General features: G+C 41.8%; 1 protein-coding gene, 1 long non-coding RNA gene and 1 other non-coding gene across 3 annotated transcripts in view; 2 read left to right on the top strand and 1 right to left on the bottom strand.

Annotated features, from left to right (window-relative positions):
- Positions 1-1,481: 1,481 nt before the first annotated feature.
- On the top strand, positions 1,482-1,588 carry LOC111543455. The gene has a single exon (XR_002731875.1). It is a non-coding gene; the product is annotated as a small nucleolar RNA U13 (small nucleolar RNA).
- A 795-nt stretch (positions 1,589-2,383) lies between these two features.
- MLANA (melan-A) lies at positions 2,384-26,959 on the top strand. Its single transcript, XM_026453868.1, has 5 exons — positions 2,384-2,398; positions 3,872-3,973; positions 8,970-9,066; positions 24,024-24,137; positions 25,781-26,959. The coding sequence occupies exons 2-5, from the start codon at positions 3,897-3,899 to the stop codon at positions 25,847-25,849; spliced, it is 357 nt and encodes a 118-aa protein (XP_026309653.1). The 5' UTR covers positions 2,384-2,398; positions 3,872-3,896; the 3' UTR covers positions 25,850-26,959.
- Positions 3,114-27,143, bottom strand: part of LOC111543293 — a 31,351-nt gene continuing 7,321 nt past the window's right edge. Inside the window, exons 3-4 of the long non-coding RNA XR_002731808.1 lie at positions 10,601-10,666; positions 3,114-4,458 (exon numbers count right to left, since the gene is read on the bottom strand). This is a non-coding gene — a long non-coding RNA (uncharacterized LOC111543293). The remainder of the gene's footprint in view (positions 4,459-10,600; positions 10,667-27,143) is intronic.

Raw genomic sequence — 27,143 nt, 5'->3', positions numbered from 1 at the left:
ACCAGCTGAGACCAATCATCGAAGCTGATCCTCTTTCAACTATACGAGATGTTGCCAAAGAACCCAACATCAATCATTCTCAGTTGTTCAGCATTTGAAGCGAATTGGAAAGGTGAAAAAGCTCATTTAGTGGGTGCTTCATGAGATGAGGGAAAATTTTAAAAATGGTCTTTTTGAAATGTTGTCTTCTCTTATTCTACAAAACAACAAGGAATATTTTCTCAATCGAATTGTGATGCACAATGAAAAGTGGATTTTATATAACTGGCAATGACCAGCTCAGTGGCTAGTCCGAGAAGAAGCTCCAAAGCACTTCCCAAAGCCAAACTTGCACCGAAAAAAGGTCATGGTCACTGTTTGGTGGTCTACTGCTGGTCTGATTGCTACAGATTTCTGAATCCTGGTGAAACCATTACATCTGAGAAGTATGCTCAGCAAATCAATGAGTTGCACCGAAAAGTGCAACACCTGCAGCCGACTTTCATCAACAGAAAAAGCCCAATTCTCCATGACAACACCTGACTACATGTCACACAGCCAATGCTTCAAAAGTTGAACAAATTGGACTATGAACTTTTGTCTCATCTGCCATATTCACCGGACCTCTCATCAACCGACTACCACTTCTTCAAGCATCTTAACAACTTTTTGCAGTGAAAATGCTTCCACAACCAGCAGCGTGCAGAAAATGTTTTCTAAGAGTTCATCAAATCCTGAAGCATGAATGTGTATGCTACAGGAATAAACAAATTTATTTCTCATTGACAAAAATGTCTTCATTGTAATGGTTCCATTTTGATTAATAAAGATGTATTTGAGGCTGGGTGCGGTGGCTCACACCTCTAATCCCAGCACTTTGGGAGGCTGAGGCAGGTGGATCATGAGGTCAGGAGATCAAGACCATCCTGGCCAACATGGTGAAACCCCATCTCTACTAAAAATACAAAAACTTGCCAGGCGTGGTGGCATACATCTGTGGTCCCAACTACTCAGGAGGCTGAGGCAGGAGAATTGCTTGAACCTGGGAGGCGGAGGTTGCAGTGAGCCGAGATCCCACCACTGCACTCCAGCCTGGGTGACAGAGTGAGACTCGATCTCAAAAAATAAATAAATAGATAAATAAATAAATGTGTTTGAGCCTAGTTATAATGATTTAAAATTCATGGTCCGAAACCACAATTACTTTTGCACCAACCTAATAGATGTCTAAGTAGGTCATATTCCACCTGCAAAGAGAAAATTCCATCTATCCCTTGCAGATGCATGGAAACCCACTGTCTCCAGTGGACAGTTAACTCTAAGGGCATCACAGAGAACTCATGGAGCTCAGCTGAGGAGGTTTCAGGGATTTTTCTATTTCCTTTTCTTCATCATGAGAGTCTGGTACTAGATGCTCTCTAGACCTGAGCCTAAAGACTCTTCAATCCTTTGAGATGGAGATGAAGGAGGGAATAGGAAACCCAGTTTAGTTTGGATTTCAGATCCTTTTGTGGTTCATACGTGTGATGATTGCGTTTCCATGTTCATGTGTGAGATGTGCCTCCCTCAAACCGTGTTACAATGACATGGGCGCCTTACCTATCAGACATGAAAAAAATGTGGATTTCAGACAAACAAAAAATAACTATTTTAGTTTATGTCCCATAGAATATGTGGACATATTTATCCTAAAAATATTGTATGGGACATAGTTGTATTAAGAAACTGTTCGTTGTTTATCTGAAGTTCAAATTTAACTGGGCATCCTATATTTTATATGATGTGGCAGTCTTATAGAGGAGGGACCAACATTTAAAATAAATGCCTTCTCGCCGGGCGCGGTGGCTCAAGCCTGTAATCCCAGCACTTTGGGAGGCTGAGATGGGCGGATCACGAGGTCAGGAGATCGAGACCATCCTGGCTAACACGGTGAAACCCCGTCTCTACTAAAAAATACAAAAAACTAGCCGGGCGAGGTGGCGGGTGCCTGTAATCCCAGCTACTCGGGAGGCTGAGGCAGGAGAATGGCGTAAACCCGGGAGGCGGAGCTTGCCGCGAGCTGAGATCCAGCCACTGCACTCCAGCCTGGGCGACAGAGCGAGACTCCGTCTCAAAAATAAAAATAAAAATAAAAATAAATAAATAAAATAAAATAAAATAAATGCCTTCTCTAGGATAGAGCACTGGGACTGGGGAAAACAGAGGCCACAGTCAGCTGTGACTTTTTGAAGGAAGGGATGAAGTTGGTTTCTTTCATGCCAATTAAGCAATTACAGACGACCCCGTCAGAAATCTAAACCCGTGACTATCATGGGACTCAAGACCAGGAAAAAAAATAAGTCAAAAAGATTAAGAGCCAGAGGAGCAGTCTTCACACACGCGGCCAGCCAGTGGACGGAACACTCTCTCATTCAGGAAGGTAAGAGCATTGCCCTCTCGCTATAATCATATAGGATTTGGGAAATTCTGGTGAAGTCCTCTGCCTACCCTCATTGCCCCGCTGATGTGTGACGTCAACAGAATTTCTCTGCAACGTTTGTCAGTCTCCAACTTCAGAGGGCTCACAAAGTCTCCTCCTGAATCCTCTCTCAGTCCTCTAAGACTCCCAAGAAGAAAAGCAATTATTCAGGATGGCAGCTTGCTGGGGAGAAGCAGCTTTCCTGAGGTAGATGTGTTCTCCTGTCACTTAAAGAACCACTTCCTCTGGTCTGAGTAGTAAGAGGTGCGTTTGCTGTTGCTGCACCATTTGCCAAGGCTCTGAGCTTGAGGTATGGGATGTATGAAAACAATTTAACGAATAATTAAGTTTCTATTCTGTCATTTTGAACACAGGGTTCACCCCTATATTATTCACTTGAGAGGATCAGTGAGTTTGACTTTAATTTCTTTTTTACAACTGGGAAGGGTAAATTACACATAAAATGAGCCAGTGGAAAGGGGTCGTGTGGTGAAATCACCACTCTTCTCTCCCACCCCTCCCTGTTGTTTTAAACTGGAGCTCATTAATGTAATTCTATGGGGATCAGACCTTTGAAATTCCTGAGAACAGTAAGCGAGCAGAAAAATACACAATAACAAGGAAAGGAGCTTCCATTATTAGTTTTTAATGAGCATACTTGAATTACGGCCACTGCCGCTTATGGTCGGTTTTTATTGTTGTTCATTTGTATATGTTATAATTTTTAAAAAAATGCTAGCCAAGGGACTCGAATCAGAGAGAAGCAGAAATTGACTTAAGTAGGAAGGGAAACACATTGTTAGATAAAGTCAGGTCCTGGGCTTCCTCAGCTTGTTTTGGGTGGAGTGCCTGGGGACAAGCTGAAGCCCCTGTGTGGGGTGGTCTCCTTTGCTGAAAAGCTGGGCTAGAAGATGCTGTGCTCAGCGCTCAACCTCATGCACACTCGCGAGGCACAGGCAACAGGTGCTCTGGGAAACACACATTATGTATCATAGCCTCTGTCTGTCTGTGGACTGATATCCAATAATAACTTTGGAGAAAAATAACTCCTCTTATTAGCCACAGCCCTGGGCCAGGGAAGGTGGAGAATCAGTAAAAATGCATTTTGTTTGTTTCTCTAGAAGTTTATGGTGCAGAGTCAAACTGAAGGCACATGAGGAACATTTTTTCACCAAATAATTTTGAGTCTTTTTGCTTTCGTTTGTAGTTTCTTCTTTGAACTTTAATTAGTAGGAGGGGTTAGAAACCTGAGCTATTGTCAAAGCCCTTGATATCAATGAAAGAAGCAGGTGCAAATCTCCTCACAGAGAGAAACCAAAGGGTCCTGACTGTGGATATTGGTCATCTAGTGAGGATGCTGTTGTGGGTCTTTATGAGACAATGAACAGGGTGGCTTTGGATGCATTAACAATGCCCACATGCTTCTTCTGTTAGGTGTCCTGTGCCCTGACCCTACAAGATGCCAAGAGAAGATGCTCACTTCATCTATGGTTACCCCAAGAAGGGGCACGGCCACTCTTACATCACAGCTGAAGAGTAAGTTCAAAACCAGACCCAGCAGGGCTTCCAGTTTGCCATTTGCTGACAGCCCGCTGAATTCCACCAGCACTGCCTGCTCGTAAATCTCCCTAGTGTTTATCTCCCCAGACAGTAACATCCCTGGCAACAAGTGGAGGAGATTCGGTGCTTCTACAAGGGGCTCAGTCAAGCTTCTCTGAGGCCAAACAGGCAGGAAGATGGGAACGGTATAAGGTTGGATCTTGCCATTTTTGGGTGCACTTTGACTACTGGGCCTTATCTGTAGGTTCCCAAGTGGAAAAACATCTGTTCAGAATCACAATGCCTCTTTCCTCAATCCTTGTTCTGTCTCCTCCACTCAAGCTCCTGAAGGTGGTTTGCAGACAAAATAAAAGTGAGTTGCCAAGAAGCCAGTGAGGATGATGGGCAGGTGCATGTGACTCAGCCCACAGCCAGACTCGAGACGAAGACTGAAGTCACAGCCTTTGCAGCATAACTTTATCCTAAGGAAAGGCGTTGGGTATTATGAGTGAATTAAAAATAAGTATTTATATGATTAAGCATTTCTAAATGTTAAGCATTGTATACTGGCCTGAGATACTATTTTTATCTTTGAAAACACTCACAACCTAGTGGGAGAGTTAGGCATGAGATTAATTTTAGCAAATATAAGTGTGGTGATGAAAACCAGAGGCTGCAGGGACATATTCTGTACGTGCTGGGAGTGGGAAAGGGACATACTCTGTACGTGCTGGGCAGCAGGGGCAGGGGAGGCCCCACCCTCCGCGTGGGACTCCAGCAGGACAACACCCTCTTATGTGGTCTGTCCAGAACTCCCTGCGAACCTGCTCTTTCTTTGGAAAGAGCTGTTGAACCATCTTTAATAGTCAACCACAGGGACCAGCAAGATGTAAGGCCCAACAAAGGTACTGAGGAAGAATTCAGCATTTCCTGAGGAAGGAAACAGCATTTCCTCAGAAGACCCTGGTATAGGGTCTTCTAATATCCCTGGCCAGTTGGAGTTGAGGGCAGTGGTATCTTCTCAGAAAACGTCCTGAGAGCAAAAATATACTCTTTGAGGGAGGGGAGCCCATTGGTCGTGGTATTAGTTAGGGTATCGTTTCAGCTTCCATATAATCACTCAACAGACTCTTCTTTAAAATATAGTTTTATGTCTCGTGTAAAAATTCAAGAGTAAAGAGTTCAAGGCCTGTTCCTTTTCTTCTTGCTGGTTACTCCCCTGGGATGTCGCTTTTGTCCCCATGGCTGAAGATGTTGTGCCATCACCTCCACATCTTGCTAACAGAAAGCAGGAGGTGAAGGACAGGCTAGGACCATTCCTTTCAAGGGACACAAGTCACTTCTGCTTATTGCTCCACCCCCCCATCCCCTGCCCTGTGGCACCTGTGGGTATCATTCTTGCTGTGTTGTAAATGAAGAAAGGTTTAGAGAAATTAGAAAATGTGTGGCCAGACATGGTGACGCTGGGATTTAAATGCAGGTTTGCCCCCAGAGTCCATGCTCTTAAGTGTTATGCTGCAGGCCAGCAGAGGCAAATATTTGCACAATCCCATCCAACGAGAGGCTAGGGCAGAGGTCAGTATCTCTCAGTGTTAAGCTGGAGGCCGATGCTTGTCAGCTCAATAGGCTGAAAATGGAGTTGTCCTTTGCCATGTCGGGCCATCACGCCCAGCTGGGGAACCTCATAGCCAGGTGTACTCACAACCTGAGCAAGGTAACTTTCAGGGTCTAGTCAGGAAGAAACCAACTAGGTGGTTCAACATAGAGACTTTAATATAAGAAGCTGGTTAAATAGGCATGGGACTGAGACTGAGGAGGCAAAGAAGGCACAGGAGTAACCAAGGCTGTACTCACAGAATGCTGCTTCCACCCCTGTGTCTAGGGGAACAAAGGGAAGGGTGAGGCCATCAGGACCTAGAATTGGAAGGAGTAAACCCACAGAAATGGGACCCAGATCTCTAAGGAGAGATTTGTGTTTGGCTAGTTCTGGTGTCTCCGGAGATTAGAAGTGAGGGGCATGAATCAAATACTCAGGCCTCTGAGGTGGGAGCACTGGTCAGCCAGTGCTCTGCTGGGGAGGGGCATAATGAAGCTGGCTCTGAGAATGCCAGAAAACGAGCTGGTGCTTGATACGTACAGACAATGTGAGCACTGCTGGGGTGATGATGACAGGAGCAGGAAGCACACTGGAAGGAGCTGCTCCTTCCTGACCTCCTAGGTTTGCAGGCCCTCTCTCGAGTACTCCAATGGGAGCCAGTGGGCAAAGGAGAAGTGGCATTTGCAGAGTCCAGTCCCAGCATCAGAGAGCAGAGCATAGAAAGGTGGGTTTGGAGTTGAGGGACAATGTCTTAATAAAGGGCAAAAGGGGTTATGACCATTATCATGTGAAGGAATCCCTTGACTGAAGGCACAAGCTTTCTGTGTCTTGCAACTCGAATGACGTGCATAAGCAGGGTCAAGTGGGTTATCTGACATTTTCCTTGAGAACAGGAGGGAACCTCTGGATTCCAGCACAAAAGAAAAATACCCACTCAACCCATATGGGTGGGAGCCATCCCTCTATAAAGAGAGAACGTAATTCCTTTTGACATTTTGATGTCTGTGGAAGGGTCAGATAGCCAAAGTTTCCAGCACACTGAAACACTTAACTTCAGACTGTGAGTGAAGGAACCCCTGAATACATGGAACATCATGATCTTGTGCAGGTACTGAAGGAGATCCATCCAGAAAATAAGTAACTGCACACAGCACCAATGTCAAAACTCATTCGTCTCATGAAAAGTCCCTGCCCCCGTTGCTGTTTGTTTAAATAGGTGGGATGGAGGTAGGGGAATGGGGCTATCTTCTTTTTTACTTAAAATTCTTTTGCATAAAATCCAGATCCTGCACAACGGGGCCATCTTCATTAAAGCGATGTATCCCTAAGATCCGAGACTATTTATCCTTCTCACAGTTGTGCCAGCAGGTGGAATGAGGAAGAATGATGCAAATTAAGTTCCCACATCCAGCCAGGAAGGACTACATACCGCTTTGAGTATTATGTATCTCTTTGAAACCTCAGTGGAGAGCAGTTCTCACGGTTGAGTGGACACAAGTCATCCATGGAACTTGTTAAAATGCAGATTCCTAGGTGCTGCCACCTAAGAGGCTGATTGGGTAGGCCAGGGGTGGAGTCCTATGATCTGCACCTCAGCGTGCATCTCAGGTGATTCTGCTGCAGGTGATATTTGGAAGACACTCTGAGGAGCCCTGCCAAACTGGGCAGTGGGTTCTTCCAACGTGTCTGCCATATGCTGGTGCTTTTCACTGTCAGTCACTTGGGCATGTTGTGAGCACCATGTGATGATGCATAAAGTGCTGGAACAGAGCTCTGTCTGTGTCAAGATGTTCAAGCGGATGCCACAGGGTGAAATGAGAGCACAGGCATGTTGGGAGTTGAATCAGCTGCCTTCAGTCATGAGAACACACTTGTGACAGCTTCAGTTCAGGAAAGAGTGACTCTGCAGGAAAAGCACTGGCCTGGGAGACCTGGATCTGGCCCAAATTCTGGTGCTCACTTGCTAGGTTTCCAGTGCCAGTTGATGTGAATGTTGGTTCTGCCACTTACTGGTTGTGCAGCCCTGGGCATTTGACTAGCATAACATCAGTTGTAAAATGAACATCATTCCTACCTCAGAGGACTGTGGTTAGGATGAAATAAAAGCATATATGTGGGCTGTCTAGCCCAGTGCCTGGCACAAATTGGTGCTCAATGAATGGTAGTCACTATGGTGATGGTAATGTTGATGAATCTTCATAGGTCTCAGCTTCCTGATTTATAAAGTGGGTGGACTGACCTACATAAGTCAGAGTTTCCATCTAGCACTGTCATCCCATGGTTCTCTCCATCCCGTTTGCAGATGGACAGGATAAGCTTGATGTCTCCTCAGCCTTGAGACAGAAGTTGTCCAGTAGATGGTACTGAGCAAAAGTCTCTCCAGGAGAAGCCTTAAACTTTGCTTCTCCTGTAGCTGCTCAGTCTCTTATAAGTCACTCAGCGCAGCAGAAACTTTCTTAGCGAGTTGACAACCACAGATAACAGAGTCAGTTCTGTTGATTTTGATCATGCTGTGATCAGGTAGATGTTAGCTAACTGAAGATGCTTGCCAGGAGTGAACAGCTCCAGGCCCTGTTTTCAGGGTCTCTGTGGTAACTGTAATGCTTCCCAGGGGTCACTGAACACAGGGCCCAAGAGGCCGGTGTAGACCCCCAGATTGGCACCCTGCTGCTTAGACACGACCCTTCTCAATAAGTAATGCTACAGCTTTGCTGTAGGTTCAGCCCAGACACTTCTCCCTAGGGCTGCAAGGAGCAAAGCGGGGAGTTTAGGGAAGGGAGGGCATGAACATAATTGAGACGGATTCAGGTTCAAATCCAAGCTCTGTTTTGTGTTAGCTCTGTATGATCACCAGTGAGTCATATATCCTCGGCCTTTTATTTCCTCATCTGTGAAAATAGGGGATGATAAATGGTGTCCACCCTCCAGTGTTGATGTGAGAATTGAATAAGCTAATGAATGTTTAGTACAGCACCTGGCTTTTAGTAGATGAGTTAGTGTTAATTTCTATTTTCTTTTTGTGGGCTGAATTGAGAAAATGTTCTAAAACAGCCTGAGGAGAAGAAAAGATAATTTAGTTCCAATAAATACACTGTCCACATAAAGACCAGTTACTATGGCACTTCTTGTACATGGAACTTGGTGTCTGGGCCATGTCAATTAGCAGTGCTACTGTGGGCACACACTTGAGAGGCTCCTAGATAAAGACCTGCGCTAGATCCAGGTGCTGGAGGCCTGGTGGGGTGCCCAGTGTGGGAGGTGGGAAACTACCTGGACACCGGGAGATGCTGCTCTGGGCAGTCAAAGCCCACATGAAGAGAAAGATTGATTTATGCTTCATCATAATGTAGAACAATGTTTCAATGACAAAGCGGATTTGTCTATCTCTTGGGCCAGGGCCGCTGGAATTGGCATCCTGACAGTGATCCTGGGAATCTTACTGCTCATCGGCTGTTGGTATTGTAGAAGACGAAACGGATACAGAGCTTTGATGGTTGGTATAGTTCCCACAGCTGAAATCCTTCCAGGTCCAGGGCCCTGTTTCCGGTTCTTTCCTCTGAGTCTCTGCAGAGTCAGATAATTGCCTCATTACAACCTCTAGCTCTGATTCCGGCTTCTGATGCCTCTTTTGCTACTCATTTTTTTACTTTGGCAACTCTTCCTTTGCTTCTGCTCAGGCATGAACCCCAACCAGGAACTTGCCCTGTGTCTTAGTCTGTGACTATAATAGAATACCAGAGACTGTAATTTATAAATAAATGAAATTCATTTGGTTTACAGTTGTGGAGGCTGGGAACTCCAAGATCTAGGGGCCACACCTGGTGAGGCCTTCCTGCTGTGTCATATCATAGTGGAAGGCATCACATGGGCAAGAGAGTGAGAGCAAGAGGGAGCTGAACTCATTTTTTTTTTTTTTGAAACAGGATGGAACACAGTGGTGATCATGAGTCACTGTAGCCTTGACCTCCTAGGCTCAAGCCATCCTCCTGTCTCAGCCTCCAGAGCAGCTGGGACCACAGGCATGTGCCACCACACCCGGCTAATTAAAAAAACTTTTTTTTTTTTTTGTAGAGACGAGGTCCCAGTATGTTGCCCAGGCTGGTCTCAAACTCCTGGGCTAAAGGGATCTTCCTGCCTCGGCCTCCCAAAATGTTGAGACTACAAGTGTGAAACACTCCACACACGGCCCAAACTCACTTTTATAACAAACCTACTCTTGCAATAACACACTCCTGCAATAACATTAATCCATTCATGAGGACAGAGCCCCTGTGACTTAATCACCTCTTAAAAGTCCTACCTCTCACCATTGTTGCATTGGGGATTAAATTTCCAATACATGAATTTTGGGGGACACATTCAAACTATAGTACCTGTCTTTTTGGTTCTACTCACAGCAAACTTGGGTACCTGGATGTTGTGTATAGCTAAGCACTGATGGTTAATAGGGCACAGGGGAAGGGGGTTGAGGTTCCCTTATAGCAAACAGGAGTATTCTTAGACACCTAAGGTTTTACCACTTCTGAGAATTCTTGCTGGTTCTGTTACTCCACTTTGTGACCTGGTCTTCCTACCTTGCTTCTTTACCCCTTTCCTCACTGGTTACCTGTGAATTCCAAATTCTTCTGACTCTACACTAAGCATCCCAGGATATCATCCGTGCAATGAGGAAACCATCCTCCCTGCATCAGCACAAAAGGTCACTGTGTGTTTTTTAACAGGCTGCATCCTTCTTAGATGGCCAAAGGTTTTAATAGTATTTTCTTTCTTTTTTACCCAAATATACAGGAAGCTAACACAATTACACAGTCCAGTCTTCTGGTACCAGTATCCTCTATGAATGGGAAACATCAACTGAGTTTATAAGCTATAAAAACTACAGGTTTCAGCAATCTTGCTTCAAAGCTAGGTAGCACTTTAGCACTTCAACACCCAAAGGCATTCTCCATAGATCTCGATCTATCTCTCTCTCTCGTTATTACAGATCTGAAAGCTTTTCAGGTTGATGCAAAATGGAAAAAAATTACCTTTACAAAAGATGTTGGAAAGTCCCATTCCTCATTTAGCAAGCACTTCATTTAGAGGAAAAGGTCCTGTGAAAGAGAGGAGGGTTGGTGTGGGGTGGGGATTGAAGCTTGGCAAGCTGATGAGAAGGAGAAGGTGAGAGATGCAACTCTGGATTCCTTCCCTCTTTGCCAAGAAACTTGGGCAGTCTCATGTCTCCTGTTCCCCAATGTCTGTCTTTCCAGAGCATAAATACAAATACAAACAATAAAAGGCAGGGCAAGTTTGGGGGCTGACACACCCACCGAGCATAGCCCTCTAGTGTGCTGACATTTAGTGGGAAGGAGGAGGAGTTGATGAATCTGAACAAGACTCCAATATTGGAGGAAATACTTGAGGAAAGCCTTGGGTTAGAAAGTTAGGGATAGAATTCCTGCTCATATGGCTGTCCACAACAGGTTAGTATGGGAGGACTTTAATCTCTGCCATAGAACTCCATTTGTAACTCTAGCATGGGGTTATGACACTGCCTTGTAATTAGCTATTTACTTTTTGCCTCTTCCACCCTTCCGCTTTCCCCATATATGAACCAGAACAGAGAATATTTCTTACTCATCTTCCTATCTCCAATGCCCAGCACAGTGCCTGGCACATAGTAGTCACTTAATTGTGTGGCATTAGGACTTGGTCCCATTGTCTGCCATTGAGTTGCTTGGAGACTAGAATGCAACTTCTCCAAGACTCACTAGCTCTATCGTACACCCACACACACTGGAAATCTGTGATGTAACACAATGTATATCCATTTTTATTTAATACATATTTTCTTCTGTATTTTGATTTCATTATATATTTGTATATCAAAAACATAATGTTTAGTCTTTCAAGAACTAAAGCTATACAAACTCAATATATTGGTACTCATTTCCTAACTAACTATAATTATTAGCTTGATCCTACTGAACACAAATGCAATAATTTTTCTTTTCTGCTTCAATGCTCTCATCTTAAATTCATTCAATTGAAAAGTAACAGAGAGTCTTAATGTCATGTGCTCAGACACTGTGAACATTTTGCTTGGTAAGTTTCAAATTCAAACTCTATGCCTCCATTCCTCTAGGATTAGATCAGTGGTTTGTAGTTTCTGAGACTTTTTATCGAGAGGGAAATGTGTTTAAATTTCTTGGTTTATTTAATTTCCATATTTATTTTTAAAATTAATATTAAAATCTTATTTTGAGATTTTCATATACCTAGAAAAGCCAGTTTGGAGATCAGAAATCTAAGTTTACTCAAAATTATGTAAAATAGTGTATTAAGTATTGCATTTAATTACATAATTACCTCCCTTTCTGTCTTCAGTAATTCTATTTTCATTTTAAAGTAAAGGGATATAAATGACATTAAATATAAGCTTTGGGCATGTGAATTACTTCATCTTTAACAATCTTCATTAAGCTTGAAATGTCTACTTTTCAATTTCCATTTGACCACAGAATAGTAGAGAGGCTGGTTGGAATTTAGATCTCTTAAAATTTCTCCCTTGGCTAACAATTCCCCTGAGCCCTGGAAAACATCTTTTGAAAGGAAAGGCTGCTTTTTGTAGCAACCTGTTTCTGCAAGAGGAAGTTGGAAATGATTTGTAATAAACTGGACAGTGGTTTTTATATTAACCAGTTTTACATCTTCACTTGGAAGTTCAAGAAAAAATACTTTTGATTCTTGGAGAATTTCATAGCCCTTGCTCTCAGCTCAGTTTACACTCATGTGTCAAGGCACTGTGTTTCTTAATGCATAGTCAGTGGTCACCTGCACTGGAATACTTTGGGGTTCTTGCTAAAAGGCAGATTCTGGGATCATCTCTGGTGGTGGGATTCGGGAATCTGTATTTTAAAATGTACACCCAGTTTTAATGTAAATACAGAGAACTGGCAGTGAACTGGTAGAGTGGATCATACTCTTATCCTATGGTTAGTGAGAGGCTTTAAAAAAAAGAAAAAGAAAAATTGACAAGGGCAGTTTTATTTTTTCTTCCCAATCAGTACACCACCTTTTAAATCCTTTTCCAGTTTATTGCATTAGTTAGGACTTCCAGTATGATGTTGAAAAGGTGTGGTGAGACAGGACATCCTTGCCTTGTTGCTGATCTTAGCAGAAAAGCTTCAAGTATGATGTTAACTGTTGATTTTTTGTACCTAGATATTCTTCAGCAAACTTGGGTAAGTTTCCCTCTATCCCTAGTTTATTGAGAGTTTTAAATTACGAATGGGTGCTTTTCAAATGCTTTTTCTACATCTATTGATACAATCTTGAGAATTTCTTCTTTAGTTTATTGATGTATCAGAATAATTCATTTCCCTCTTCTTTTTTTTTTTTTTCTTTTCTCTTTTTGACATGGGGTCTCATTCTGTCACCTAGGCTGGAGTGCAGTGGTGTAATCTCAGCTTACTGCAACCTTCACCTCCCAGGCTCAAGTGATCCTCCCATCCAAACCTTCCAAGTAGCCGGGACCACAGGTGTAAGCCACTATGCCTGGCTAAATTTTTTTGTACTTTCTGTAGAGATGGGGTTTCACCATATTGCCCAGGCTGGTCTCGAACTTCTGAGCTCAAGCGATCCACCTGCCGCGGCCTCCCAAAGTGCTGGGATTACAGGCGTGAGCCACCACGCCTGGCCTGATTTCTCAATATTGAACCAGGTTTACATACCTGGGATAAATCCCACTTTGTCATGGTGTGTAATTCCTTTTATACATTGTTAGTTTGACTTGATAATATTTTGTTGAGATTTTTTGCATCTATATTCATGAGAGATATTGAGCTATAGTTTTCTCATTTTGCAATATCTGTCTGGTATTAGGGTAATGCTGGCCTCATAGCAATGAGTTACAAATTATTCCCTTTGCTTCAATCTTGTGAAAGAGGTTATAGAGGATTGGTGTAATTTCTTTCTTAAATGTTTGGTGGAACTCACCACTGAACTCATCTGGGTCTGGTGCTTTCTGTTTTAGACAGTTATTATTGATCAGTTTTTATAATAGATATAAATCTCTTCAGATGGTCTAGTTCTTGTGTGGATTTTGACAGATTGTGACTTTCAAAGAATTGTTACATTCACCTACGTTTTCAAATTTGTGAGCATAGTTGTTCATAGTATTTCTTGCTTATCCTTTTAATGTCCATTACTATTTCTGATAATAGCAGTTTGTGCCTTCTTTTTTTTTCTTAGTGTGGCTAAAGGCTTATCAATTTTATTGATCTTTTCCCAGAATTGGCATTTGGTTTCATTGATTTACTCTACTGACTTTTTCTTTCTTTTTCTAGAGACAGGGTCTCATTCTGTCACCCAGACTGGAGTGCAGTGGCACAGTCATAGCTCACCGTTACCTTGAACTCCTGGGCTCACGCAATCCTCCTGGCTCAGCCTCCTGAGTAGCTAGGACTACAGCTAGCTACCGTAGTAGCTAGGACTATAGCATGTGCCACCACATCTGACTAATTTTCTTTCTTTTTTTTTTAATTTGCAGAGACAGAGTCTCACTATGTTGCTCTGGTTGGTCTCAAATTCCTGGCTTCAAGCAGTCCTCCTGCCTTGCCCTCCCAAAGTGCTGGCATTATAGGCAATGAGGCATTGTGCTCTGCTGATTTCTTGTTTCCAATTTCATTGATGTCTGCTCTAATTTTTATTTTTCTGCTTACTTTGGATTAATTTGCTGTTCTCTTTATTTTCCTAAGGTGAAAGCTTAGATTGATTTTGGATCTTTCTTATTCTCTAATATACACATTCAATGTTATACATTTCCCTCTAAATACTGCTTGCACTGCTAAGCAGTATCCCACAAATTCTGACATCATATTTTAATTTCATTTAATTCAAAATATATTTAAATTTCTCCTGAGATTTCTCCTTTGACCCATGTGTTATATAGAAGTGTGTTGTTTAATCTCCAAATGTTTGGGAATTTTTCAGTTATCTTTCTGTATTGATTTCTACTTTAATTCTATTATAGTCTAAGTGCAAACATTGTATAATTTCTATTCTTTTAAATTTGTTAAGATGTGTTGTGTGGCCCAGAATTTGGTTTATCCTGGTGAATGTTCTGAGCTTGAGAAGAAAGTATATTCTGTTGTCATTGGATGAAGTAGCCTACAGATGTCTATTATATCTAATCAAAGATTTTGTTGAGTTCCACTTTTATACATTATTAGATTTGATTTGCTAATATTTTGTTCAGATTTTTTTGCATCTATATTTATGAGAGATAATGAATTGTAGTTTTCTTTTCTTGTAATATCTTTGTTTTTGATATTAGGGTGATGCTAGCCTTACACAATGAGTTAGTCCTTACTATTTTTTACCTGCTGGCTTTGTCTATTTCTGATAGAGAAATGTTGAAGCCTCCAACTATAACTCCAACTTCATAGTGGGTGCAACTACCTTTTCTTGCAGTTCTATCACTTTTTATCTCATGTATTTTGATGCTGTGTTCTTAGGTACATGCATGTTAAGTGTTGTTATGTCTTCTTGGAGAATGAACACCTTTATCATTATGTAATATCCCTCTTTATTCCTGATAACTTTCCTTGAAATCTTCTCCTTCTGAAACTAATATAGGAACTCCTACTTTCTTTTCATTAGTGTTAGCATGGTATATCTTTCTCTATGCACTTACTTTTTTTTTTTTTTTTTGAGACAGAGTCTCGCTTTGTCACCTAGACTGGAATGCAGTGGCGTGATCTCGGCTCACTGCAACCTCCACTTCCTGGGTTCAAGTGATTCTCCTGCCTCAGCCTCCCAAGTAGCTGGGATTACAGGTGTGCGCCACTATACCTGGCTAATTTTTGTATTTTTAGTAGAGATGGGGTTTCACCATGTTGGCCAGGCTGGTCTCGAACTCCTGAGCTCAGGCCATCTGCCCGCCTCAGCCTCCCAAAGTGCTTGGGATTACAGGCGTGAGCCACCATGCCCAGTCCAGTTATACTTCTTTTGGTTTTTCTTGAGACAGAGTCTCGCTCTGTTGCCCAGGCTGGAGTGCAGTGGCACGATCTTGGCTCACTGCAAGCTCCATCTCCTGGGTTCATGCCATTCTCCTGACTCAGCCTCCTGAGTAACTGGGACTACAGGTACCTGCCATCACGCCTGGCTAATTATTTGTATTTTTAATAGAGACGGGATTTCACTGTGTTAGCCAGGATGGTCTCAATCTCCTGACCTTGTGATCCACCCGCCTCGGCCTCCCAAAGTGCTGGGATTACAGGCATGAGCCACCATGCCCAGCCTTACACTTCTTTTTTACTTTTTTTCAGTGGTTTCCCTAGAGTTTGCAACATACATTTACAACTAATTCAAGCCGACTTTCAAATAACACTGTACCATTTTATAGGCATTATGAGCATCTTAAAATAAAATAATCCTAATTCCTTCCCCCTGTAAACTAAAAACAAAACCTACATCCTCCAACCAACTGAATGGGCCCCCTCTTGGCCAAGGGGACCCCAGGGAAACCTGAAAAACTGAGTCTTGGCCATGATGGGAAGGGAGATGAGAGATGCCTCATTATACACCCTCCCTTTTAAGAGTTTTAGATACAACTGACCAGCATTAATTTTAAAATAGAGATTATAGGACTGACAGAATTAACTCTTTGTGGCAATATCAAATTAGGAACAAGACAATGCAAGGAAAGTGTTAAATCATGCCCATAAATTTATGGTGAAACCATAAAATGTTGTTTTTTTAAAAAATTAACCCTGTATAATGTGGTTTACTTTCCAAATTGACTCTGGTATAGCATCACGTGACAGATTGCAGACTCCCTTATCTTAAGCATTCCTTTATACTGACTTCAAGTCTTAAAACAGAGCTGAACTCTTTCAACCAACTGCCAACTAAAGAATCCCTAAAACCCACCTGCAACTTTAACCCATCTGTAATCTGTAAACCCACCTGCAACTTTAACCCATCTGTAAGCCTCTGCTTTGAGATGTCCTGCCTTTTCAGGCTGACCCAAAATATACCTTCTGTGTATTGATTTATGATTTTTACCTACAATTCCTGCCTTCCTGAAATGCGTAAAACCAAATCATAACCCAACTACCTCAGGCACACTTTCTCAGGACCTCTTGAGACTGTTCTCCCGGCCATGGTCATTCATATTGGCACAGAATAAACCTCTTTAAAATATTTTGCAGTTTTTTTCTTTCTGTTAACATTCCTTTCCCTTGTATCATTGCTGTTATTCATTTCAAGTGTATATAAGCATACACAATTAAATACACTGTAGCTATTATTCATTTTTGAACAAACTATTATCTGTTAAATCAACTAAGAATAAGATAAATATGTTGGGTGCAGTGGTGCATGCCTGTAGTCTTAGCTACTCAGAGGCTTAGGCAGGAGGATTGCTTGAGTTCAGGAGTTTAAGACCAGCCTGGGCAGCTTAGCAAGATCATGTCTCCTAAAAAAAAAAAGAAAAAAAAAAAAAGAGAAAGAAAGAAAAAGGAAGTTTTGGGAGGCTGAGGCAGGAGAATTGCTTGAACCCAGGAGGCAGAGGTTGCAGTGAGCTGAGATCGTGCCATTACACTCCAGCCTGGGCAACAGAGTAAGACTCTGTCCCAAAAAAAAAAAAAAAAAGTTTTTATTTTACCTTCACTTATTCCTTCTTGGATGTTCTTCCTTTATGCAGATACAAGGTTCTGACCTATGTTATTTCTTTTTCTCTAAAGAACTTCAAGGCCGGGCGCAGTGGCTCACGCCTGTAATCCTAGCACTTTGGGAGGCCAAGGCGAGCGGATCACCTGAGGTCAGGAGATCGAAACCATCCTGGCTAACACAGTGAAACCTTGTCTCTACTGAAAATACAAAAAATTAGCCGGGCGTGGTGGCGGGCGCCTGTAGTCCCAGCTACTCCGGAGGCTAAGGCAGGAGAATGGCGTGAACCCAGGAGGCGGAGCTTGCAGTGAGCCAAGATCCTGCCACTGCACTCCAGCCTGGGCGACAGAGCGAGACTCCGTCTCAAAAAAAAAAAAAAAAAAAAAAAAAAAGAACTTCAAATGTTTCTTGAAAGGCAGGTCTACTGGCAACGAATTCTCTCAATATTTGTTTGACAAAGTCTTTATTTCTGTTTCACTACTGATGGATAATTTCACAAGAGTGTTCCTTTTGTAGATTCAGTCTTCTTATCCTTCCCTCCAGAAATATTCTTTGCCCACCTATTGGGTCCCAGGCACTGCACTAGAGCTTTACTTCTAGTTAATTCCCACAACAATTCTGAGAGGTAGGTGGGTATTATCTTCCTAGATGCAAACTCAGAATTCAGAGAGGCAAAGTGATGAGACTGAAGGCACACAGCAAGTAAGTGGCAGAACCTAGATTAAAACTCATTCTTAAAACTTTGGCTTCCCCGCGAGGGGGAAGGGAGTCCCTTTTCCGAGCCAGGGGAACTGAGACACACAACACCTGGAAAATCGGGTAACTCCCACCCCAATACTGCGCTGTAACACCGGCACACCGGAGATTGTATCCCACACCTGGCCGGGAGGGTCCCACGCCCACGGAGCCTCTCTCCTTGCTAACACAGCAGTCTGCGGCAATCTAACCGCAAGGCAGCAGCGAGGCTGGGGGAGGGGCGCCCGCCATCGCTGAGGCCTAAGTAGGTAACTAAAGCCGCTGGGAAGCTGGAACTGGGTGGAGCTCACAGCAGCTCAAGGAAACCTGCCTGTCTCTGTAGACTGCGCCTCTGGGGACAGGGCTCAGCTAAAGGAGTAGAAGCCTGTGAAACGCGAACGACTCTGTCTGACAGCTTTGAAGAGAGCAGTGGATCTCCCAACACGGAGGTTGAGATCTGAGAAGGGGCAGTCTGCCTGCTCAAGTGGGTCACTGACCACTGAGTAGCCTAACTGGGAGACATCCCCCACTAGGGGCAGTCTAACACCCCACACCTCACAGGGTGGAGTACACCCCTGAGAGGAAGCTTCCAAAGCAAGAATCAGACAGGTGCACTCGCTGTTCAGCAATATTCTATCTTCTGCAACCTCTGCTGCTGATACCCAGGCAAACAGGGTCTGGAGTGGACCTCAAGCAATCTCCAACAGACCTATAGCTGAGGGTCCTGACAGTCAGAAGGAAACCTATCAAACAGGAAGGACACCTATATCAAAACCCCATCAGTACGTCACCATCATCAAAGACCAGTGACAGATAAAACCACAAAGATGGGGAAAAAGCAGGGCAGAAAAGCTGGAAATTCAAAAAATAAGAGCGCATCTCCTCCTGCAAAGGAGCACAGCCCATCGCCAGCAACGGATCAAAGCTGGTCAGAGAATGATTTTGATGAGATGAGAGAAGAAGGCTTCAGTCCATCAAACCTCTCAGAGCTAAAGGAGGAATTACGTACCCAGCGCAAAGAAACTAAAAATCTTGAAAAAAAAGTGGAAGAATTGACAGCTAGACTAATTAAGGCAGAGAAGGTCATAAACGAAATGACAGAGGTGAAAACCATGACACGAGAAATACGTGACAAATGCACAAGCTTCAGTAACCGACTCGATCAACTGGAAGAAAGAGTATCAGCGATTGAGGATCAAATGAATGAAATGAAGCGAGAAGAGAAACCAAAAGAAAAAAGAAGACAAAGAAATGAACAAAGCCTGCAAGAAGTATGGGATTATGTCAAAAGACCAAATCTACGTCTGATTGGGGTGCCTGAAAGTGAGGGGGAAAATGGAACCAAATTGGAAAACACTCTACAGGATATCATCCAGGAGAACTTCCCCAACCTAGCAGGCCAGGCCAACATTCAAATTCAGGAAATACAGAGAACGCCACAAAGATACTCCTCCAGAAGAGCAACTCCAAGACACATAATTGCCAGATTCACCAAAGTTGAAATGAAGGAAAAAATCTTAAGGGCAGCCAGAGAGAAAGGTCGGGTTACCCACAAAGGGAAGCCCATCAGACTGACAGCAGATCTCTCGGCAGAAACTCTACAAGCCAGAAGAGAGTGGGGGCCAATATTCAACGTTCTTAAAGAAAAGAATTTTAAACCCAGAATTTCATATCCAGCCAAACTAAGTTTCATCAGTGAAGGAGAAAGAAAATTCTTTACAGATAAGCAAATGCTTAGAGATTTTGTCACCACCAGGCCTGCCTTACAAGAGACCCTGAAGGAAGCCCTAAACATGGAAAGGAACAACCGGTACCAGCCACTGCAAAAACATGCCAAAATGTAAAGACCATCGAGCCTAGGAAGAAACTGCATCAACTAATGAGCAAAATAACCAGTTAATACCATAATGGCAGGATCAAGATCACACATAACAATATTAACCTTAAATGTAAATGGACTAAATGCTCCAATTAAAAGACACAGACTGGCAAACTGGATAAAGAGTCAAGACCCATCAGTCTGCTGTCTTCAGGAGACCCATCTCACATGCAGAGACATACATAGGCTCAAAATAAAAGGATGGAGGAAGATCTACCAAGCAAATGGAGAACAAAAAAAAGCAGGGGTTGCAATCCTAGTCTCTGATAAAACAGACTTTAAACCATCAAAGATCAAAAGAGACAAAGAAGGCCATTACATAATGGTAAAGGGATCAATCCAACAGGAAGAGCTAACTATCCTAAATATATATGCACCTAATACAGGAGCACCCAGATTCATAAAGCAAGTCCTTAGAGACTTACAAAGAGACTTAGACTCCCATACAATAATAATGGGAGACTTCAACACTCCACTGTCAACATTAGACAGATCAACGAGACAGAAAGTTAACAAGGATATCCAGGAATTGAACTCATCTCTGCACCAAGCGGACCTCATAGACATCTATAGAACTCTCCACCCCAAGTCAACAGAATATACATTCTTCTCAGCACCACATCACACTTATTCCAAAATTGACCACATAATTGGAAGTAAAGCACTCCTCAGCAAATGTAAAAGAACAGAAATTATAACAAACTGTCTCTCTGACCACAGTGCAATCAAACTAGAACTCAGGACTAAGAAATTCAATCAAAACCGCTCAACTACATGGAAACTGAACAACCTGCTCCTGAATGACTACTGGGTACATAACGAAATGAAAGCAGAAATAAAGATGTTCTTTGAATCCAATGAGAACAAAGATACAACATACCAGAATCTCTGGGACACATTTAAAGCAGTATGTAGAGGGAAATTTATAGCACTAAGTGCCCACAAGAGAAAGCAGGAAAGATCTAAAATTGACACTCTAACATCACAATTAAAAGAACTAGAGAGGCAAGAGCAAACACATTCAAAAGCTAGCAGAAAGCAAGAAATAACTAAGATCAGAGCAGAACTGAAGGAGATAGAGACACAAAAAACCCTCCAAAAAATCAATGAATCCAGGAGTTGGTTTTTTGAAAAGATCAACAAAATTGACAGACCGCTAGCAAGATTAATAAAGAAGAAAAGAGAGAGGAATCAAATAGACGCAATAAAAAATGATAAAGGGGATATCACCACCGACCCCACAGAAATACAAACTACCATCAGAGAATACTATAAACACCTCTACGCAAAGCAACTAGAAAATCTAGAAGAAATGGATAATTTCCTGGACACGTACACTCTTCCAAGACTAAACCAGGAAGAAGTTGAATCCCTGAATAGACCAATAGCAGCCTCTGAAATTGAGGCAACAATTAATAGCCTGCCCACCAAAAAAAGCCCAGGACCAGATGGATTCACAGCTGAATTCTACCAGAGGTACAAGGAGGAGCTGGTACCATTCCTTCTGAAACTATTCCAATCAATAGAAAAAGAGGGAATCCTCCCTAACTCATTTTATGAGGCCAGCATCATCCTGATACCAAAGCCTGGCAGAGACACAACAAAAAAAGAGAATTTTAGACCAATCTCCCTGATGAACATCGATGCAAAAATCCTCAATAAAATACTGGCAAACCGGATTCAGCAGCACATCAAAAAGCTTATCCACCATGATCAAGTGGGCTTCATCCCTGGGATGCAAGGCTGGTTCAACATTCGCAAATCAATCAACGTAATCCAGCATATCAACAGAACCAAAGACAAGAACCACATGATTATCTCAATAGATGCAGAAAAGGCTTTTGACAAAATTCAACAGCCCTTCATGCTAAAAACGCTCAACAAATTCGGTATTGATGGAACGTACCTCAAAATAATAAGAGCTATTTATGACAAACCCACAGCTAATATCATACTGAATGGGCAAAAACTGGAAAAGTTCCCTTTGAAAACTGGCACAAGACAGGGATGCCCTCTCTCACCACTCCTATTCAACATAGTGTTGGAAGTTCTGGCTAGGGCAATCAGGCAAGAGAAAGAAATCAAGGGTATTCAGTTAGGAAAAGAGGAAGTCAAATTGTCCCTGTTTGCAGATGACATGATTGTGTATTTAGAAAACCCCATCATCTCAGCCCAAAATCTTCTTAAGCTGATAAGCAACTTCAGCAAAGTCTCAGGATACAAAATTAATGTGCAAAAATCACAAGCATTCTTATACACCAGTAACAGACAAGCAGAGAGCCAAATCAGGAATGAACTTCCATTCACAATTGCTTCAAAGAGAATAAAATACCTAGGAATCCAACTTACAAGGGATGTAAAGGACCTCTTCAAGGAGAACTACAAACCACTGCTCAGTGAAATCAAAGAGGACACAAACAAATGGAAGAACATACCATGCTCATGGATAGGCAGAATCAATATTGTGAAAATGGCCATACTGCCCAAGGTAATTTATAGATTCAATGCCATCCCCATCAAGCTACCAATGAGTTTCTTCACCGAATTGGAAAAAACTGCTTTAAAGTTCATATGGAACCAAAAAAGAGCCCGTATTGCCAAGACAATCCTAAGTCAAAAGGACAAAGCCGGAGGCGTCACGCTACCTGACTTCAAACTATACTACAAGGCTACAGTAACCAAAACAGCATGGTACTGGTACCAAAACAGAGATATAGACCAATGGAACAGAACGGAGCCTTCAGAAATAATGCCACACATCTACAACCATCTGATCTTTGACAAACCTGAGAAAAACAAGAAATGGGGAAAGGATTCCCTATTTAATAAATGGTGCTGGGAAAGTTGGCTAGCCATAAGTAGAAAGCTGAAACTGGATCCTTTCCTTACTCCTTATACGAAGATTAATTCAAGATGGATTAGAGACTTAAATGTTAGACCTAATACCATAAAAACCCTAGAAGAAAATCTAGGTAGTACCATTCAGGACATAGGCATGGGCAAGGACTTCATGTCTAAAACACCAAAAGCGACGGCAGCAAAAGCCAAAATTGACAAATGGGATCTCATTAAACTAAAGAGCTTCTGCACAGCAAAAGAAACTACCATCAGAGTGAACAGGCAACCTACAGAATGGGAGAACATTTTTGCAATCTACTCATCTGACAAAGGGCTAATTTCCAGAATCTACAAAGAACTCAAACAAATATACAAGAAAAAAACAAACAACCCCATCCAAAAGTGGGGAAAGGATATGAACAGACATTTCTCAAAAGAAGACATTCATACAGCCAACAGACACATGAAAAAATGCTCATCATCACTGGCCATCAGAGAAATGCAAATCAAAACCACAATGAGATACCATCTCACACCAGTTAGAATGGCAATCATTAAAAAATCAGGAAACAATAGGTGTTGGAGAGGATGTGGAGAAATAGGAACACTTTTACACTGTTGGTGGGATTGTAAACTAGTTCAACCATTATGGAAAACAGTATGGCGATTCCTCAAGGATCTAGAACTAGATGTACCATATGACCCAGCCATCCCACTACTGGGTATATACCCAAAGGATTATAAATTATGCTACTACAAAGACACATGCACACGTATGTTTATTGCGGCACTATTCACAATAGCAAAGACTTGGAATCAACCCAAATGTCCATCAGTGACAGACTGGATTAAGAAAATGTGGCACATATACACCATGGAATACTATGCAGCCATAAAAAAGGATGAGTTTGCGTCCTTTGTAGAGACATGGATGCAGCTGGAAACCATCATTCTTAGCAAATTATCACAAGAAGAGAAAACCAAACACCGCATGTTCTCACTCATAGGTGGGAACTGAACAATGAGCTCACTTGGACTCGGGAAGGGGAACATCACACACTGGGGCCTATCATGGGGAGGGGGGAGGGATTGCATTGGGGAGTTATACCTGATATAAATGATGAATTGATGGGTGCTGACGAGTTGATGGGTGCAGCACACCAACATGGCACATGTATACATATGTAACCTGCACGTTATGCACATGTACCCTAGAACTTAAAGTATAATAAAAAAAAAAAATAATAATAATAATAAAAAAAAAACTTTGGCTTCCCTTCTCTTTTCTAAAATGGATTCAGTTACTTCTTCTTCCCACTCACCTTTATCAATTTACATTTCAGGATAAAAGTCTTCATGTTGGCACTCAATGCGCCTTAACAAGAAGATGCCCACAAGAAGGGTTAGATCATCAGGACAGCAAACTGTCTCTTCAAGAGAAAAATTGTGAACCTGTGGTAGGTTGAGATCCTTCATAAGGGTATTTTCATGAATGGCTGTTTTTAACTCAAGTGAATACAATGATTTCCATTTAAAAAGCAAGAACAATGTGAATGTACTCATTGCCACTGAACTATATATACCTAAAAATGGTTAAAATGGCAACATTTTTGTGCATTTTATGAGAATAAAAAATAAATAATAATAAAAACAAAAAACAAGGGAAGCACAGGGATTTTCTTAACTTGTGTTGTCACATACCCAGAGTTTCCAGGGTCAATAATGAGAGCCTTACGTGTAAGATCCAAAGGAAGAACTTAGTCCTGGATACAATATTCTTTTATGTTTTTGGTCATATTTGCCTTTTTAATGGATGTAGATATATACAGACGGGAGGGATAAAGTACCTATTATTTATTGTATAGAGCTGTGCTGTCTGATGGCTTAGCCACTAGTCACGTGTTGCAACTGAACACTTACAGGAGTTTAAAATAAGATGTATTATAATACATACCATATTTCAAAGATAGTAGTAAGTGGAAAAGAAGATAAATGGTTCATTAATTATTTTTATATTGATTCATTTTGAAATAAATATTCTCATAATATTAGGTTAAATAAAACATTTTAAGATTAATTTTACATGTTTCTTTTTTTAAATGTAGCTACTAGAAATTTTAAAATTACATATGGCCGGACATGGTGGCTCACACCTGTAATCCCACCACTTTGGGAGGCCAAGATGGGTGAATCATCTGATCTCAGGAGTTCAAGACCAGCCTGGCAAACATGGTGAAATCCTGTCTCTACTAAAAATACAAAAATTAGCCAAGCATGGTGGTGCACACCTGTAATCCTAGCTACTCTGGAGGCTGAGGCAGGAGAATCACTTGAACTCAGGAAGTGGAGGTTGCAGTGAACCGAGATAGTGCTACTGCACTACAGCCTGGGCAACAAGAGTGAAACTCCATCTCAAAAATAATAAAATAAAATAAAATAACGTAAGTGGCTTGTACCATATTTCTATTGGACAGCACTAATACATACACAACACAGTATAATGGTTGAGAGCACTGACTCTGGCGCCAGATTACTGTGTTTGATTCTTACCTCAACAACTTACTAGTTGTGTGACCATGGGCAAGCGAGTTAACCTCTCTGTGCTCTGGTTTCCCATTCTGTAACATGAAAACAATAAAAACACTCCCAGAATTGTTGTGAGCATTAAATGAAGCCCTGACACATTTATTCTGGATACAATATCCTCTTGTTTTATATTTGGTAGTGTCAATGTGCCTTTAGACACAATTACAAGGATCTCTGTGCTAAAGATGCAATGTATATAGTGTCGGTAAATAGCATTCAGTGATTTGTTAGTTAGGGCTTGAGATTTTTACTGTCATGGAAAATCCAGGTATAGCTAAGCTTTTGAGATTTTGGGAACCCCTTAGCCCTATTTTTCTCTACTCTTGCCCCCAACAATTAGCATATAAACTTGTGAAATTTAACAATTACTTCATTGGGCAGAAATTATATGTGAACACTCAGAAATTTCAGTCCACAGGGAAACTATAAATATGTTAACTATTTTAACTTAATCCTTTCCTAGAAACGTATACACTGTTGCCAAGACTATATTCTCCCTTTCTTGTTCTCACAGGTTCCCAATGCTCCACCTGCTTATGAGAAACTCTCTGCAGAACAGTCACCACCACCTTATTCACCTTAAGAGCCAGCAAGACACCTGAGACATGCTGAAATTATTTCTCTCACACTTTTGCTTGAATTTAATATAGACATCTAATGTTCTCCTTTGGAATGGTGTAGGAAAAATGCATGCCATCTCTAATGATAAGTCAGTGTTAAAATTTTAGTAGGTTAGCTAGCAGTACTAATCATGTGAGGAAACGATGAGAAATATTAAATTGGGAAAACTCCATCAATAAATGTTGCAATGCATGATACTATCTGTGCCAGAGGTAATATTAGTAAATCCATGGTATTATTTTCTGAGAGAGAGAATTCAAGTGGGTATTCCTGGGCCATCCCATTTCTCTTTACTTGAAATTTGGCTAACAACAAACTAGTCAGGTTTTGAAACCTTGACCAACATGAACTGTACAGAGAATTGTTCCAGGTGAGTCTGTACTATGGAGTGCTCACAAAGGATACTTCTACAGGTTTAAGACAGAGAGCTGATTGGCCTATTTATCTGATCAAGAACATGTCAGCAATGTCTCTTTGTGCTCTAAAATTCTATTACACTACAATAATATATTGTAAAGATCCTATAGTTTTCTTTTTTTTTTTTTGCGTAGTGGGAGGAAGTTTTGCTCTTGTTGCCCAGGCTGGAGTGCAATGGCGCGATCTTGGCTCACTGTAACTTCCGCCTCCCAGGTTCAAGCAATTCTCCTGTCTTAGCCTCCCGAGTAGCTGGGATTACAGGCATGCGCCACCATGCCCGGCTAATTCTGTATTTTAAGTAGAGATGGGGTTTCTGCATGTTGGTCAGGCTGGTCTCAAACTCCTGACCTCAGGTGATCCGCCCACCTCAGCCTCCCAAAATGCAGGGATTACAGGCATGAGCCACCACACCTGGCCAGACCCTATATCATAGGTAAGACATATAATGCAGTCTAATTACATTTCACTTCAAGGCTCAATGCTATCCTAACTAATGACAAGTATTTTCTATTAAACCAGAAATTGGTAGAAGGATTTAAATAAGTAAAAGCTACTATGTACTGCCTTAAATGTACCTATGGCAATTTAGCTCTCTTGGGTTCCCAAATCCCTCTCACAAGAATGTGCAGAAGAAATCATAAAGGATCAGATATTCTGGAATGGTGTCATTATTTGCATAGCAACATTGCAATTTGTTTTCCTTTGGCCACATCAACATATCACCTACACTATTATTTATCTAATATTTATCTTTCAGGCAGCTCATTTAAACTTTTTTTTGGCTTTAATTTCTATTGCCATCCTAAGTGGAAAACCAGTATCATTTTCCATAGTAGAGG

This window comes from Piliocolobus tephrosceles, chromosome 14, assembly GCF_002776525.5.
Source record: "Piliocolobus tephrosceles isolate RC106 chromosome 14, ASM277652v3, whole genome shotgun sequence".
Classification (NCBI taxonomy): Eukaryota; Metazoa; Chordata; class Mammalia; order Primates; family Cercopithecidae; genus Piliocolobus; species Piliocolobus tephrosceles.
This window is presented reverse-complemented; position numbering and strand designations above follow the sequence as displayed.